General features: G+C 41.5%; 1 protein-coding gene across 1 annotated transcript in view; it reads left to right on the top strand.

Moving 5' to 3' along the window:
- Positions 1–9,158: 9,158 nt before the first annotated feature.
- The window catches only part of CERS6 (ceramide synthase 6), a 97,151-nt gene continuing 88,198 nt past the window's right edge, over positions 9,159–18,111 (top strand). The window contains exon 1 of the mRNA XM_057371718.1: positions 9,159–9,501. Within this exon, the coding sequence (XP_057227701.1) occupies positions 9,332–9,501 (170 nt within the window). The 5' untranslated portion in view covers positions 9,159–9,331. The remainder of the gene's footprint in view (positions 9,502–18,111) is intronic.

Genomic DNA, 18,111 nt, shown 5'->3' with positions numbered 1-18,111 from the left:
TAAATACATCAAACATGYGGTTATGGCACATGGGAAATCTTACATACATACTGGAAGAAGCTGAGGATTATTGAGATTGTATTGTGACCGTACCTGCTGACTGACTTCAAAGAGGATGTAAATATTCACATAGCTGGAAAGCATAGTGTATGACCCAAAATAACAAGCCAGAGGGTTTTTATTTTGCTTTTCAGTAAAAGCTCAAGGTAGAAATGCCACAATATTTTCATTAAAATGGTAGAACTGCACCTGTYCTGTCCCTATCATCCAACAGCCTGCCCTCCAAACTGTTCTCTAGAGGACTTGTAAAATGTAACACAGCATTAATTTGTTTTGAGTAAGTGGCGTTTATTTAAAGACAGGCAATTGGGGGGTGGTATCTTTTGGAATTCAATGCAGCTCTGTGTGTCTGACTCTGCTTAACCACAGCTCATGTGAAGAGTTTCTGTGTTAGAAATTATGTAGCTACAGGACACTGCCTGCCTTGCTGTATCATTTCCTGAAAAAGTTTGTTCTGGTGCAGGCAAACCTTGTTCCATAACTAAGGCAGCTGCTCTGTTCGCCATTTGTAAGGGCCACAGCACAYCACGAGCAGCATAAATTGAGCTCCAAAGAAGACTGAGAAACCTGAACTGGTTGTGCTGAGACTGGAGAGTGCTGACCTCATTGAAGAAATGTGGGTTCAGCTGTAATAATGTCAGAGTGTTTCTCTTCCCAGGGGTAGAACAAAAATGAATTGAACTTGGTGGTCAAATCCATTGGAACGTGCAACAGGATAAAGAAGGATACTATTTTCCTTACTTTAAACTATGTCCCTTTAACTCCCTTTCCTACTCCACGCCCCCCCCCCCCCCCCCCCCCCCCCCCCCCCCCCCCCCCCCCCCAACACTTCGGGTCCAAGTCAGCTGCATCTTCATCTTCTGCTGATATCCTAAGTGAACAGATAGAAATGAATGCATTGTGGTTTGCATTATTTCGTTTGTTTCTGTGATGAGTTCTTATTTCTAGAAGCAGCATTTTCTGAGGTGATTTGGATATAGGGGTAAATGCCCTCTCAGCAAGTTCAATGATGACACAAAGCTGGGAGGAGCAGCCGATACCCCAGAGGGCTATTCAGCCCCTCAGAAGGACCCTGACAGGCTGGAGAGAATGGGAAGAGAGGAGCCTTCTGAAATTCAACAAAGGCAAAAGCAGGATCTCTTAATCCTGCTTTTAATCCTGYGTCTGGGGGAGAATGACCCCATATACCAGCATCCCATASAAGCTGGGCYGCTGGGGGTYCTGGTGAACAACAAGCTTTTCATAAGCCAGCAGTGTGTCCTTGTGGCCAAGAGGGCAAATGGTGTCCTGGACTACATTGGGAAAAGCACAGAAACTGAAGCACAGGAAGTTCCACCTGAATATGAGGAAGMACTTTTTTACTGTGTAGGTGACCACACACTGGAACAGAYAGCCAAGAAATGTTGTGGAGTCTCCTTCACTGGAGATATTCAGGAATCCTCTGGATGCAATCCTGTGCCCTGGCATGAACCTCCTTGAGGAGGGAGGTTGGACCACATGACCCACTGTGGTCCCTTCCAACCTGACCCATTCTATAATTGTACACAAATTATATTAAATCACAAAATCACTAATACCTAGTGCTGGCTATTTTTTTTTTTTTAACACTACATGCTTTTAGGAACTCTGGCTTCTAGGTCAAAACAGACAAAAACATTATAGATTTGGAATATTGTAAAAAAAATCATCTCTACATACGTTACTCTAAAAATAAGTTTCTAATAAGCATTTTTAGTCCTGTTTGATTGTTAGATATGCAGATTATAGACTTAGAGCTGCATGTCCTTCCAAGTACTCRTTGCTGGTTCACTAAGCTGAATTAGAAATATTGCAGCCTTCCATATCTTTCCATGATGATGTCTGTCCATCTGTCTGTGATGCAGTCACTTTAGAATCAGCCTCACTTTACAGAGCAGGAGAAGTCTTGATTACACTGGGATTTTCCCCTATRCATGAGAAAAGTAAGCAACTGAGTCAAAATTTTCAGCATCTCTTTCTTCTGGTATAAAATACAATGGGGGAAATCCCAAAAAATAAACAGCCAGCAATTAAGCCAATTCTACCTTTTCCAGATGAAGAATTACTTGGAAAATACTGYCTTTCTTACAAATAAGAAAGCTTTTAGTAACAAGGATCCTGAAAAAATTATTCCCCTTGGTTGATTTTTTTCTGCATCTTTTTTATAAACTCATGTTTCCAGCATATAAAAAGCCAGCATTGCATTTTTGATAAATTGATTCTTAATGAAGTTGCCAAAAAACCATTTTAGTGATTCCTTTRGAGCCCTGTGGAATGTAAAATCTTTGAAGAAATTTCTCCAACTTTGCCTTGTTCTTCCAGTAACTATTCTCCAAACGTCATTATGGTTCTATTCTTGAACCCTTGGAAATAGTAGTGATGGAAATAGCTGTGCAGCATCAGCAAGAGTATACCAGCTTATTTGCTGTGAATTTCTGTAGTCTCGTACCACACTAGCCATGCAACTCTTTTGGCTGATGACCTTTTGTACTCACATGATTCCTCACTATTCAATTTATACATCATACAGTAAGGTAGTAGCTACTGCATGGATTTTTTAGACATGTCCAACATTAATTATACTGATTGCATTAAATTCTATACAAAGTCTCTCCCTTACAGCAAAAAAAGAGTAGTAAGGGCTGCTCTGATGCTGTGTGTATCACTTGTGCCATGGTCAATGGGATGGGTGGGGWTATTTCCTCTTTTACTAACATATCTTAGGATAAATTCACTTGGATTCCTCTAGATCTTTACTTCCAGATGACAAGGTTTACTGGTCTATTGCACAAAGCAACATACTCATTCTTACTCATATTTATATTACATTATCTGTGCAGGTTTCCTATTTCTGTACACAGCAAGACTATGTGAGGTGAACAAACCCTCTCATCTCATCTCCTCTCCTGGATGCTTGAACTGACATTTATAAGTCTTTACACTTTCTGTCAAAAAGACAGTTGCTAAACAGCTAAGCCACTATTTATCCCAAAAAAAGTAGATGAGAATAAATTGAAGGAGAGATAAATCCCTGAAAAGATTTTGCTCTTGTATCCATATTACTGTGCCTGGACACAAAGCAGCTATTAGCCTGGGTTGACCAGCCAGCTTGAAGGGTGGATGGCAGCTTTGGGTATCGAGAGGGAGACAAAGGCTCTGAAGAATACAAATGGGTTGCAGCCACTAATTTCTTGAAGAGTGTTACCCACAGGAAAAGATAMAATTATGACACTGGTCAAAGACTAAGTGCAATATTTAAATCAAGGTGTATATATAATGTTTTACATAATAATATAGTATCTATACACATGATCTGACAAGGTATGTTGGTGCCTTTTGTTTTCATGGGAGGAATAGAAACAATCCCTTTTGCATAGCTGAGATGAAGGTACTCTCATTTTTCTGTTGATTATCCAGAATGAACTTGTAAAAGAGAGAACACATGCTGGGGTTGAAACAAAGCTGGGAAAACTTGAAGTGTTGTTCTCTGTTTTTGTTTCTCCACAAGACCAGAGGAAACAGAAATAGGGTATTATATTTCCAACTCAGAAAATGCTTAAAGATCTACCTAACTCAACTACTGGGTCAGTGCCCATAATYGCTGTGCTCTGTATCAGAGGGAGGAGATACGACAGTCAGCTTCCAGTGTGGAGTTATGACTGTATTTACAAGACACATTAAGTTGTCACGTTAATTACAGAGCATAAACAGTGGTGGTCACCCCAGCAGGGAGTGTGACCCATTGACTTATCAGTTCAGTTTTCTGCTACCTTTTCCACTTAACTGATCTAAGTGCAATAACATGTGACCTGTARTCTTGAGAATCATGACACTGTCGGTATAGGTAAAAGAATCTTTAATTACTATCTAGAGCTTTAAAGATAAACTTGTGTCATACATTTATGATGTGTCTGATTTTACCCAGTCCTTTGATTCATAGTTTACTTCCAAGTCACATAAAAAATGAAGTAACCTTATTCTTGCAATATCATTATGAAATAGAAAATGGATGCTTTGATTTGAAAATGTCAGAGTATATATTTGATAATTTAGGGAAATGGAAGTGCTAAAATAATAAATTCAGCATGAATTTAGAAACAATCTCAGTCAACCCAAATGTATATTTTGAGTGAAAATAAAATTCTGTACAGCTGTGACATAAGTATAGTGAAATTCATAAGGAAGATGTTTAAATCTGTGAGAAGAAAATAAAAATTTATTGCCAGCCAGTYAACTGTCCTCTAGCTCCCAGGCAAATAATAATTTACATCTAGACAGGGTCTTAAAACCAAACCTAAATAGCATTGGTTTCATTCAGATATGAACACAAAGTGTTACCAGGTAACTCCCAGATGACACTGTGACAGTGATGTTAAAAGGGCTTTGAAGAAAAAACTGAGATGACCAGGTGAATATTCTTCTAGGCAGAATGTAATTATCTTGGAAACTGCCTGAAAATTATTTGTAAACAAGAAAATTTAGTTCTGACAGTAATTTCTGGAATTTCCAGGACTGTGGTTCAACAAGACAGCAAATGACTCCCAGGCTGCCAGGATTGGAACACATTGCAGCAATGATCTAGGAGGCACTGATCTCTCAGAAGCTCACACTGACAATGCAAATCCCCTGTAAATAATATGACAGGTCAGCATTGTAGTAGCTGACTTTTATGCTACATTAGCGCTCTCATTGCATGCAGAGTCAGGTATTGTCTGTTCCCTCATAGCTGACACAAAGCTGGCAGAGACTCCAGATTACATGTGATAGTCAAGCACACCAATATGGTTGGTCAGAGCCCAGATTTCACTGAACATGGAAACAAGGCCTGGATACTGAAAGTCTGCAGTCCCCCAGAGCATGTGGGGATGCTGGGGAAACAAGATGCACACAGTATACAGTAATTTTTTGCTTCATGTAGGTTTTCAAAGTCCCTTTACTAAATAAATTTTAATGTGACTCTATAGCTCAAACCTGGCCACAGATATTTCTGAAGGGCCAGCTGAAGTGTAACACAGTGTATCTAGTTTAAGATAAAAACAGCACTTTTTTCCCATCTGCCTGTCTTTGCTCATTACAAGTTTTTTTTCCAGGATAATTTATTTAAAATTAGTATGGAAGACTCTGACTACTCTTACTGTAGTTTGAGTGGGCCTAGTTCAGTCTAGAATACATTTGGATAGTTAAACAACATTGCAACCAAGTGAAGTACGGTGGTATCATAATTAGCACATACACTTTGGTGCACTTTATTTAGAAATCTAGAGCAGGAAGCTGAATCAAAGTGAACAATTAAGACAAACGAACAYGGAGACATGTGACTCAGGCAATCCCTGCTTCCTCCTCTCCTTCTGAACAGTCCYCTTAGGGCAGTTCTGCTTCCGGTCTTGACTTTTATTGGAACCCAGCACAAAGCAAAAGCCATCCCAAAGCTTGTAAACCTTTCCTTCAGCAAGGGCTACTTGTTCATGTAACTTTCCACAGCAGCCAAACTAATTACCATTGCACGTCTTTCCAAGTGGCAAAACTTGCTCGTCTGCCAAGATGAAACATTTGGAATGCTGAGAAGTGATGTAACCTGGGGACACCTCTGTATTGATGTATTTTAAGTGCTATTACACAGAGCTCTGCTAGTGATTTGAATTCAGGACATGTTGTTTGGTAACTGGGTGAAGCCAGACTTGTCTCTTCAAACTAAACAACCCCATATAGGAGTCAGGATTGACRGGACTGGCCCAGCATAGCTTTTGTAATGAAGAGTGCTGCTGTTAGTGTGATTCTTAGATGAAATTATTTCACTAGAAAACCTGGCATAACTAGTGGCATAAGAAGCTAGAAGAGAGCACAAGAACTGCTRGAACCATCAGGTAGAAGCATCTTAGAATGACAGCTCATGGCCACTGCCTTGCACTGCCACTTCCCCTGTGCCCATGGTCCTTCACCGTCCCCAGGAGGGCACAGAGCARTCACACAACACCCAGGCAGTTCTTGGCGCTTCTGTCGGCACATCATTAGCAATCTAATGATACTGACMTCTGGAAATGGGACTGGCACCAATGCTTTTACAAGAATCAACTGTAGCCATCTCTTCTACTTAAGAATAATGCAGTTCAGATTTGGACAACAAGACGTCTCAGTGGCTTGTGTTATTACCCACTTCATTGAAACAACTGGTCCAGAGTCTTATCACAGTTCCCTAGTGCAAGCTGGTGCTACTCCAGAATTACAGCAGACTAAATGAGATTCAAATAAAATTGACTGATYGTTTCAATTCTTCAGCAGTCTTTTAAAATCAAGAGGTTTTTCTGCATCTTTTCCCGTTTCAATGGACAGATTCCTCCAATGGCCAGCAATATGGCTCAAGGTCTTGAACTAGTGATGAGTAGCATATCAGTTTTCTCTCTTTCTTTTTGGAGTAGTAACATAAGTTCAGTAACTTTTATGATATCTGTGTATCTGTTTCTGTGTAATTATTACTAACTCTTCTTAGTAATTACAAAGTATCCAGTATGGGTTTTGGAGGAAGCAGACTCAGTTTCAGCCCTCTACCTTATTTTAGGACAGCCAAGTTTTGGCTTTAGAGGGCAGGAAAAAAAAACCACTGAGGTAATATCTCCCTTCAAAGCACAATATTCAGGCATCCTCATACTATAGTCATATATTTGCTATATCTGCAGTTTGGATTCAATTAAAAGCTTTTAATTGGTCATCCTTCCAAACATTTCAGAACTGTCATTCATTTTCAGATAAATTTCAGATATAGTGATCTATTGTCCTGACACAATTTTAATCTGACACAAAAGTCAATTACACTAATTGTTCAGGAGGAATAAACTTTTTATGCATCATCACATTATTACTGTTGCTAGATTCATTTTRCAGAGATCTGTTCCTTTCCTTTATCTGTACATAAGCAAAGCCAAGCACCAGCACCTGTRAGTCTCAGTAATGACTGAGAAATAACTACTTTATTGGAATGAAAACAGACATAAATACTGGATGYACTCCTAAACTGATTGGAATACTGAAATAGGCTGCAAAAAGACAGGTCACCTTCAGCTGTGGGATAATGGCACTGATTTTCTGATTAAAAATAACTTTGCCTTACATACAATTATTAATAAATTAAATGGTTATCTGTGTATTGACAGATATAAAAATGATATCTGAAGAGCTTTTCATCAGATTTCAAAGTTGATGCTTCTGAGGTCATTTTGGGGACATGCACTCATATTTCCATTTAAAAYTCACTTATGTGAGTTCATTCAGAAAACGGACTGGTTTGGATGATTTGAGAGGCATATGTATTTGTGCAGGAGCCAACTCAAATGTCTGTGAGACAGTGATGAAAGATAAGCTCCCAGGGGAAATTGTAGAAAAGTTCTAGGTCAGCTGGAAGAGGGGTGAAATCTGGCTGTGAGAACAAGGCAGAGAAGATRGAATGAAGAAGGATAGGCAATTTTTTGGTACTGGATAAAAGTAGTCTTGCTGATTTGAGCAAATAAATGCTTTCTTATGGTTAGAAAATCWTATCTTTATGCGAAGAAAGCTTCATTAGGGGTACGCAACTCATGCTCTGCTTTCCCTCTGCACTGAAATTACAGCAAAGAAGAAGGAAGGAAGGGAAGAATCAAACACAGTAAAGGAAGAGATTGGACAGGCAGATCTGGCAGTGGTGCTAGAATTCACACTTTTTTCCAGACAATTGGAAGGACTAGGTGTCCGTGCTCCTTCCCCAAGAAGTGACCACAAGAACTTAATCAGAATAATAATACATACACTTAGGAAATTATCTCAGCAATAAAGCAGAAACATTCCCTGGCAGATTTACCTGCAAGGCTCCTCAGACATCCTGCCAAAGCATTTCCTGAAACTTCCCTAAAATGTCCTAGATGGAAATTATCTCCATGTACAGAGGTTGTTTGCTTTCTTTAAATTGATGTGATGTTTTCCACAGCATTGTGTTTGACTTATGATTTTATTCAGCACRGAAATGTCAGCACAGACACAAAGAGCTATGCAATTAATTTTTCAGGAAGGGCAAATAAAGCCAGTGGGGTGAAAAGAGCAAGTTAGCATAAAACATAAAAGCAGGATGATAAAACACTGAAGTATGGCATATGCAGAAGTCTGTGTCTCAGTATTCAATAKCCTGATGGAAAGTATGATGATACAGGGAAGAAATTGAAGCCATCTAAAATAAACTGAGGCAGGGCAGACTAAACAGTGATGTTACAGGAGTGGTAGGTATACCTACTATTTGAAGTAATTTTGTGTGTGCCTGGACCACCACATGTACAGTCCTATGGCTATAGCTATTCTAAAGSCTGCTGTAAAGTATAGTGGAATCAATTGCAGTTTTTCTCTCGCAGCTTATCTCTAGCAAGATATGTCAGTGAGMTAAGGAATCAGAAGTAAAAACCTTTGTAAAACCAAAAATGTTTTCTTTAGTCAGCAATGCAAAGCCACAGTCCTAACCTTMATTTTGTTGCTGATGAGTTGTGTGCTTTCCAACGCCTTTCCATGTAAAATTTTCGCCTGTCTGCTGTAGCCATGTTCAGGGTAAAGTCATTGAATGTTTGAGAGCCCTTCCACCCGGGACAGTCCCGCTCCCGGTTRAACGCCTCAGCCAAGAGGGCCGGAGCAGCGCACTGGGCAGGGGGTCACTTGSGGGGACCAGACTACGGCCTGCTGTGGCTCACAGCGGGTTTTTCACTGCTGCCTCCTGCCTATTCCAATCGGGGACAGCCTTGTCAGGCTAGCCGGGAGCCGGCCGGGCGGCGAAGGGGCGAGGGGTGACACKGCGCGGAGCCGCCAGGCCGGCGGGGCCCCGGGCCGGCGCTGAGGCGGGGGCTGCGCCCGGTGGGTACAGCGCTGCTGCCGGCAGCTTCGGCCGCGGTGAGTGCCCCCCTGAGAGGGGGTCCCCGCTCGCTGGAGCCGCGTCACTTTGCTTTCGGGCTTCGGTGCGGTCTTTCGGCAGGGAAAAGGGGCGGGGGAAGGCGGCTCCGGCCCGCCCGGCGGGGCCCGGAGTAGCGGCGGGCGCGGGCGGGAGCCAATGGAGACCGGCGCGGCTGTGTGACAGGCGGGGCGGCCGCTGCCCCCGCCAGGCGGGGAACCTGCACGGCGGCGCTTGGCAGCATCATCCGCGGTTGCGGAGCTGACACACGCTTCCATCCTCCTCTCTCCCGGCAGCGGCTCACACGCGCCTCGCCGCGGGCGGAGCGGAGCGAGGGACGCCGCGGCAGACAAAGCAAAGATGGCAGGGATCCTCGCCTGGTTCTGGAACGAGCGGTTCTGGCTGCCGCACAACGTCACCTGGGCGGACCTGCAGAGCACGGACGAAGCCACCTTCCCGCAGGCGGAGGACCTCTACCTCGCCTTCCCCCTGGCCTTCTGCATCTTCATGATCCGGCTGCTCTTCGAAAGGTAACGCCGAGCCCCCCGCGTCGCCCCTGGCTTGGCTGGGCTGGACGGGCCCAAGGGCAGCCGAGGAGCCTTGTCAGCGCGGCGTCTCCCTCGGTCGCTGCTTCTCTGCCGGCCTTAGCGGGCCCTTACGTTCTCCCTGCCCCCTCGGTCGGTCATGTAGCGGGCCCGATGAAGGAAGGTGGAGGGTTCGGGAGGCAGCCGGCGCGCCGTTCCCACTGCCTGCAGCGCGGTCCGCGCGGGCGCTAGGAGGCGAGGTCGGCCCGGGGAATGGGCGCAGCCCTCCCGCCACCTGCGCCGGCCGCGGCGGGCGGGGGAGAAGGGCCCTCCCGGCACCTGTGCGGACCAAGCCCACCACGCCCGGGCTGCGGAGAGGTCCTGCCCGCCCCCCTCGGGGAGCCCAGCAAGAAGTGCAGTGGCGACGGGCCGCGGCGGGAGAGTTTGTCCGTGACCCCCACACAGGGCCGCTCTCCGGAGAGTTACCTGGGGCTAAGCGCCTGTGTCTCCTGCGCGGCCGGGGAGCGGCGGYGGGGAGCTGCGGACTGGCGGCGGCTGTTCAGCGGGGCTGTCAGGTGAGAACGGGCAGCCCGGGGCTGAGCAGAGCTGTGCCGGGCCAGTGCAAATGGTATCAATGAGCGCTCCGTGCCGAGTGTCGGAACGCTCCCTGGGCTGTCAGGGTGTGGGAGCTCAGTAATGAAAGGCGCCAGACGCTCTTCATCACCGAACCACACTCACTGTTCTCCTAGGTTGCTGAACTCAAAACCCACGTTTCACAAATACATAAATACCTATATACGTATATTAAACACAAGACGTCACACTAGCGGTCAACAGTGAGTGTATATTGTGWGAGTGTTTCCGTGCGGGCGCTGAGCAGGGGCCGCCTGTCACGGGGAGGCAGCTGAAGCCGACTGGGTGCTCACTTGCGCACGCTGCTGCGCCGCCTGACAAAGGTGGTGTTCCCTCAACAGCAGAGAACAAAAGAACAATTCCTCAAGCCAACACCTACGTGTTTTCAATGTTGTCTTCCTAGGCATGCTGTTAGTGGTAGTCAGGGAAGATAAAGGAAGACCGGTAGTTACCACATGCCAGAGAAGGGCTGTGAAGATACTTAAAAAATGAAAAAACATCTGATCTGCCAGGGAGCATTTCACATTTCCTAAGCATTCCCTCTCCCTGGTTAGAACTTGCCTGTTTTCCTGGCTTGRTTGAGAAGACCATGTTAATTTGAAAAATAAGTTGTCACGGGCTGTTGTTAACTTCTGTGTCGCTTTACAGATTTACTGAAACAGGGCAGCAAAAGTAGTCATCTGTCTGAAAATCTGAGGCTGTGAAAAGTTAATTGAARCAATTGAGTTAAATACTGCAGTATAATTACAGTTGGAGTAATGAGTACAATTACAAGTACTTTTTAGATTATATCAAACCGTTAATATTTTTCTTTGCGATCTGTATGATGTTGAAAGTGTTGAAAGTAAGTGCGTGATATTGCATCTCTTGGCATCTGAACTGCAATACACATACAGCAGGACTGTGTTTTGATGGAGGAACAGTTAGCCAGAGAGAGAGTTTCAGCCTAAAGTTAAATTCACATTTTTGCTAATTCTGATGTGGCCTGTTGTTACCATTGGAGAAGCTACTCTATGTAGTAGCTTGTATCCACTTCCTCTGCCTTTCTTCATTATTTAAAATAATTTTTAATTTTGCAATGCATTATATTTTGAAGTGTTAGTTGTACATACAGATAAGAAAATCAGTACTTTTAAAATTCTCTTGTAGAGGGAGTCATTAGACTGGTTTTGAAATTTATATCTAGAAATGTGTTCTGCTAGCCTGACTGTAGGTAAGAGACCTCCAAAGATRGTTCATTAGCAATTACTTAGGTATGTATTTTTTCCTTTTAAAATTAAAACAAATTTCAAAACTTCACTGTGAGAGAAGGATTAGGATGTTTTGTGTGGGATTAATCCACACAGCATGGTACAAGAGTATTTTTCATGTAGAGCATTTTGTTTAAGCAGAGCAAAACAGCTGGACCTGCCTTCCACTGATGAAAGSAGGGGAATTGTATATGACTTTGAATGGGAGAACGATCAATCTTTATTATTGCTTATTGTTAACTGTTTTTTTTCAGATTTCTGTCCTTTGATTGTTGGGAGCTCCAGCAATGCTTCAAGCACATCATCAATTAAAAGTGCAATTACACAGGATTTAGAAGGGGAAAGAGAGGAATATCTTTAAAATTGACTTTTTTTTTCCTTCTTCTGTGTATTAAAACAACATATTTTTCTTTCAAAACTCAAGTTGTAGATGACTGATTAACATTCTGGATCCTGGAATACACTTTTGCAGATATTTAACATTTCAAGTGATAGCAGATAAAGAAAAAAATAAAAGTAGATTCTGTAATACATTTTACCAAACTTGCAGGTCTATTTTACTTCTATGACTGTACTGTAGTATTTGTAACATCAATTACACCTGTTTTGCTTGGTAAGATACGACCCTGTTTTGCTTGGTAAGATACCCTAACTCTAATACAGGTGCTCTTGTAATTCTGTCTGCTGGTAGGTAAGCAGACACAAGATATTAAGAATCTGATTACATATTTTATGTCCATTGTTTTCAGACTGTTTCATAGCAGCTGACTGCTAGGCTGCTGGAGTGGTATAGTTTGCTTCCTGTGCTTCATGGGAAGGGTCGCCAATGTCATGAATCCTCACAGTAGTAAGAAATACAGTTTACAGGAGTTGGACTTTACATGTCTTTGCTTACAAAGTTCTTGACATGTTTGGGGGATACAACTTGCAGTGCTAAGGGTTAGAGGTTGACATACATATTTATATTCTATATATGTATCTATTCATGTGTACATATTTGCAGGTGGAATTGAAATGATAGAACTTGGAAATTTTGTTCTTTACATATAAACCTATTATTTACAGAGTTAATCCTATGGGGATTTTTTTTGTTTTGTTTTGTTACTGGTTTGGTGAATCTGCTAGCTAAGCCATAGAAATAATCCAGACACTTCTTTTTTTTCAGCTTTCAATTGAGCTACTTTTTATTGATTTCTTTGTCSTGCTATCCCTGACCAGTCCTCTTGAATGAAAGGAAAAGTTAGATTAGAACATTAATTATATGCTCAATCACTTCGTCAAATGGATCTGATGATGATCAGTGCTCCTGAAATAAGCTTCGGTCTAAGGTATAATCCATAGCCACAAGATTTATTGGGTGTATCTGATGAGGTTATCATAATTATGGATGAGGTGTTAAAATACTTAACTGCCTTTTCTCTTTTTTCTTCCTTCTCATTCATGTCTTTCCTTAAACACAAAGTACATTTTAGGAAACTAGAATAACTAGAGCACAAAGGCASTGTTATCTAGTAATTTGGAAGATGGCAGGAGTTTAGCAATGCAGTGATAGTGTGGGAACATATTTCCCCATAGTATGTATCCATTCTGTGTGTTTTACTATTTTTTTACAGACATGGAGGCAATTAAGGGTATCCCCTGTACTATACAATGCCTTCAGATAATGTAAGTGCTCAGTAATAGGTCTCTGTCTCCCTGGATCCCTTCCAGTTTTAGTGTGGGAAAGACAGGTTAAAGCTGAATTGAAACTGGTCTTACTAATTGYAGGGTGTTGTAGTTTTGATTGGCCTAAAAAAGATAAAGAAGCACCTGTTATTCTAGATGATTACAATTTTTCTTCTTTTGTTTATGARATACCATGGCTCTTCTCACTCTGCCCTAGACCTCTCTGCTCAGAAGCAGCATATTTTCCTAAACTCCTAAGCATGTCCTCTGTGAGGAGTATGTGCTTATCCAAAAATATATTCACTCAGCAATCAGTGTGCTTGTTGGACACAAAGCAGGAGAATAACGTTTGGTTTAGAGACATTTCTCAAGGGATAAGGAAGTTGACTGAATCCTCTGAAAGGATTCCTGATTAATCATATTTCTGATGTGGTCCACCAGTCTTCTGACTCAAGTAKTCTGATATTACTGCTTCTTTTGCACTTGGCTCATCTATCCAAGTTACTCACATTTAATCTTTGCACTGTAGTTGCAGTATATTTTGTCTCCCTCATCTTYTAAGCAGCAGTTTGGGCTCAGATCTAATGAGATCACTCCATGAATCAGCAAAGTAGGCTTATACTGCTTTTATTGTCATCTGGCCTTGATGGGGAGCAGTTGTCGGAGGTGATGCTGATATTCTGCAGTTGATGGAATGGCTCAGAAGGTCAGAAATAGCTTGATTATATATAGCAACAGCCCTCCCTCCTGAGTGCACTGCACTGAGTTGAACTTAGCCAGCCAAATCATTTACTATTACTCTGATCAAGATACTGTAGACATTGAGCATATGGAAATTCACAGCTTTTATATSAAGCTTTGCTTTTATAATGATAATTCAGTCTCAAAGGTAACCTCAGCTGACTCTCATTTAGTATGACACAGTAGAACTCYTTGTGGAGCTGGGTGTCATGGTGCAATGATTATATGGGTATGTATATGTATAAAATTAATTCAGATGACAATACGTACAGTCTTGCAAGTGTTTCTAGTATGTAGTGTATACATACAAATTTGATTTTTTTTTACTCCATAGGACGTCTAGTATTGGTGGATTTTTACAACAAAAAGGAAGCTAGACAGGATACAAATTTTGAAAGAGAGTGTAGAGACTTGCTGGATTTCAGGCAGCCCAAAACCTCACCTGGGGAGGTAGGATGGGGCACTAATGGTTATTTCTGTTGAAACCATTTTGTAGGCTGKAATATTTAGAGATTTTTTGCTTACTTCCCAATGTGTTAGGCAAAATCAGATCATTTGGTGTAATTCACTTTTGTGTAAGTGGATGCACATGTTCACTGACAGTAGCTCCGGTTTTTGGTTTTGTTTTTTTTTTATAATCTTTTTGTCATAAGATKACCTATAGGGCTTTTTCTTTTTGCTTGATTGCTGTTTACTATATGCTTAATTCTGTTGAAACTGAATAGGATATTGAAATTGCTAACTTCTGTGCAAAGACAGACACTGGAAAGAAAATAACTAAAAAAAACCTATTTCTTTTAAACTTTAAACCMCTTTATTTTTTAAAAGTAACAATAGAGCCCTAGCAGTAAATAGCTTTAAAATGCATTTATATCTTGCTGATTGTACTATCCACTTYACTGTATTTCTTTTTCAAGTTACTAACTTTCTGTCATTTATATTTTTCTTTACACAACCAGTTTTTGTTTCCTAGGGTTGCAGGGTTGAGCTTCAGCCGCTAACACATGCAGCTACCTCCCAACAAAATGATTGYTTTACCTGGAGGCCTGTTGCCTATSTTGGCCCGTGTGTCTTAGCAGCTCAGAGTACACTCATGCACGTTGATCCTGCCAGTTCTGTCTGGTGCACATCTCTGTTGTGTAACACAGTCAGTTGTGTGTTCGCACGTAAGCTTACAGTGTTGCTTTAAAAGAAGGCGGAGTGGATAAAATGCACACTATTTGAATGTGCTTTATATAGATCCATTTACAGGTGTGCCTTAGTGTTAGTCTTAAAATTAGGAGTTAAATGGGAAATGTATGCTGAGCTCCAGTAGAAATGTCATTAAAACTGGTTCCTAAAATATCCATATGAGAGAAGTATGATAGCTAAAMCACAGGTCTGCTGATAGAAAGGTTTCAGTGGCAGGCCACTAGTGAGTGCAGGGACCCTATAACTGAGGCAGAGCCACTGGTTAGTGGGGTTTTGTCTGAAGGTTCCAGTTACTGGTAGGAACTCCAATTGGGCTCCTGCCTGWATTCCTGTAAGTGTGCAATTGGATACAAATTGCCTGTGCCTCTTTCTTCTGCTCCTACCTCTGCCTCTGTCACTGAGTAACAGGCATTTGCCAAGGATTTGTTCTGTGAAAAATAAGAACTTCTGGTATACAGCCCCTTTCTACAGATCATCAGACCAGTGTCTTATTAGTCCATACAAAATATTTAATAAATCGGTATTTGGGATATTTTGTTCCCTTAAGACKATCTCTGCTTCTGTCAATAGGGTTGATGCTTGAGCTGAATAGTGTTTATTTGACCATATTGGGGGGTGGGAGGGGAAGGAGGATTTGTTTTTTATTCTCAAGTTGCTAAATATCCCATGCCTGCAGTAGATTGACAGTTTATTAGCATTTGGTGTTTCTGTGCCTGTCTCAAGGTGGTCCTGAATAAAGTATACATTTCTGAATGAAGTATAAATTTTTGAGAATAAATTTTAAATTACAACATAAAATACATTGCTTTCATAAGTGATGTAACCTCATATAATATCCAGTAGTGTGCTTAAGACCATAGTTGATGCCTTATCGATAATGAGATGCAACTGTTGATGCGTATCAACAGTTCCTTGGAGTTTCTCATCTAACACCTTGATTGCTCGTGTCTCCCACAAGAGTGACTCCACTCACTGGGCATTTAGAGATTTTGGGGGACATCCAGATCACGGGAAAGGAAGGGAAATGTGTGGGTCTCTGTTTCAAATGATCAGGAGGAATCATTAATGTCTTGCTTTAAGGTAAGCAAAATTTCTGACAATCGGATGAGCTGAGAACTTATGTCCTCTGTGAAGAAACATTTTTAGCACATAGTCCTTACAGAAGTCTAACTCAAYACCATATGGCATCCATCAGTTTCTGGCAATGCCTTTCTGGTTGTTCGAAGTATTCAAATTGTGGCCAAGGTGGGAGAACTGGAGCACAGTCATTTATAATCTTAGAGATGATTTACAGGTGGACATGTAACACAAAGCTGTGACTTCCTCACAAAAAAACAGGGAGTAAACTATAATTTTATATTTTTTTGTCCTATGTAGTTCATACCTCTCATAATAACAAATTCTGTTGTTGTTAAGCTTTCATATTTCTGAGCAATTGTGAAGTCTCATGTAACAATTACTGATGTAGCACAGTCAAATTTTAGCTCTCAAGCTAATTGTACAATTACTAAGAATGTTTAAGAATTGTGAAGGAGCTTATCATTGAGTTAACCATGTTGTATATTTTTAATATATAAGATACATACATATATATGTGTATTGGCTATTAATCCAAGTTATGTTTTGCACAGGGAGAAACAAAATGCTAAAACTCTCCAGACTAACTTGTAGTAAGGAAGTATCTTTCAKGTTCATTAACTAAAATTCATCTTGATATTATATATAATGCACTTTAAAGGTTGGTCTGAAATGATGAAAAACGTTCTTTGCGCTCACAGGTCACACTAGGATAGTTAAAGCTAAGTTGCAAAATCAATTGCATTTTTTTCTCAATGCAAGTGCACTGGAAGCTTCCTTTTAGTAATGTCTTTGCTGTGTTGGTTTCTCCTATATGGATGAGGGCAATAATCTATAGTACTATATTAATAGAAATAAATCTAGCTGACCTAGTAAACATTGGTGCATGAACAGAGGTTAGAGCTTGGAATGCGTTCATTGGCATAAAATCTTACATTCCTGAGGCTGAGTATTTGTGCATGCAGTAGTGTTTGTCTATCATTTGCAAAAGCTAGTTGCTCTATTTTTATCAGCAGTGGAGTAACATTACATGTGGTGTCATCACATCTACTCACTGCCCATTTGCCATCCTCTGATGTAAACATAAGTTTCTTTTTTAGTTCCACAAGCAGTGATAGTAAAAAGGTTAATAGARATGATGTTGAAATCCTCGCGTCAGCATTGGGATCTTTTCACTCCGTTTTGACCTCTGTTCCTCACTGAATTCAGTTCTATATGACTGTGGACTGGGATTGTGGTTTACCATGTCCATGGGACTCCCATCTTTTCACTGAGAAGRGAGTGGAAGCAAAGACTATTCCGTACTTTCCTTGGTAGTGGTGTTTGGCAGAACTTTAAACTATGAAAACTGCTTTTACRCCAATACTGTCTACCTTGAAATGGTATAAACAATCTAAACTGCCTAGGCTAATGAGAGATGCTTTCCTGCAGTGGCAGGGAATTGCCTATTTGGAAATCAGACTGTGCTCTATAGCTCAAAGTAAAGAGCTTACTCAGAAGCAGTTTCTGATCACAGAAGCAATGTGAAAAGAAGATCAGAGTGGTACACTGTAATATCCCTTGTGCTTGCATTTCCTCATGTCTGTTGTGACTGTGTGATGTATCTATTGCTGAGACAAATGCAGTTGCCTCCATAGCTGGAGATAAATTGGTCGGTGTGCTTTTATTAAGGGGGCTGCTTGAACAAGGTATGTTCCTTAAGATGTGCAGAAATTAGCCTTGATATGGCAACTGCTGAAACTTTGTAAGTGGAAAATGTAAATGTGTGGAGTGCTAGTCTAAACCAGTGGGCATTACAGCATACCAAAGCAGACAAAAGTAAATCTATGTGAAATGGAAGTGAGCTGTGAAATTTCTGGGGTGGTGGGTGAACTCAGGCAGCACTTTTCAGCCGAGAGACCTGTGCAGCTGGGGAGTTGAAGGCTTCAGCCTCTCACCAGTTGATTGTCAGGACTGCGGCTCTCCTGAGCTCAGCTATAGCATTTGAGACCAGTGTTTTGTCAAGACCAGAATCCCCCTTAGAACTGGTAAGACCCATTGCTTCTGTTGAAAACAAAGT

The sequence above is a fragment of the Malurus melanocephalus genome, unplaced genomic scaffold (genome assembly GCF_030028575.1).
Source record: "Malurus melanocephalus ecotype Western Australia unplaced genomic scaffold, MMel_1.1 scaffold_155, whole genome shotgun sequence".
Lineage (NCBI taxonomy): Eukaryota > Metazoa > Chordata > Aves > Passeriformes > Maluridae > Malurus > Malurus melanocephalus.
Note: the sequence above shows the minus strand (reverse complement) of the source record. Positions and strands in the feature narration are given on the sequence as shown.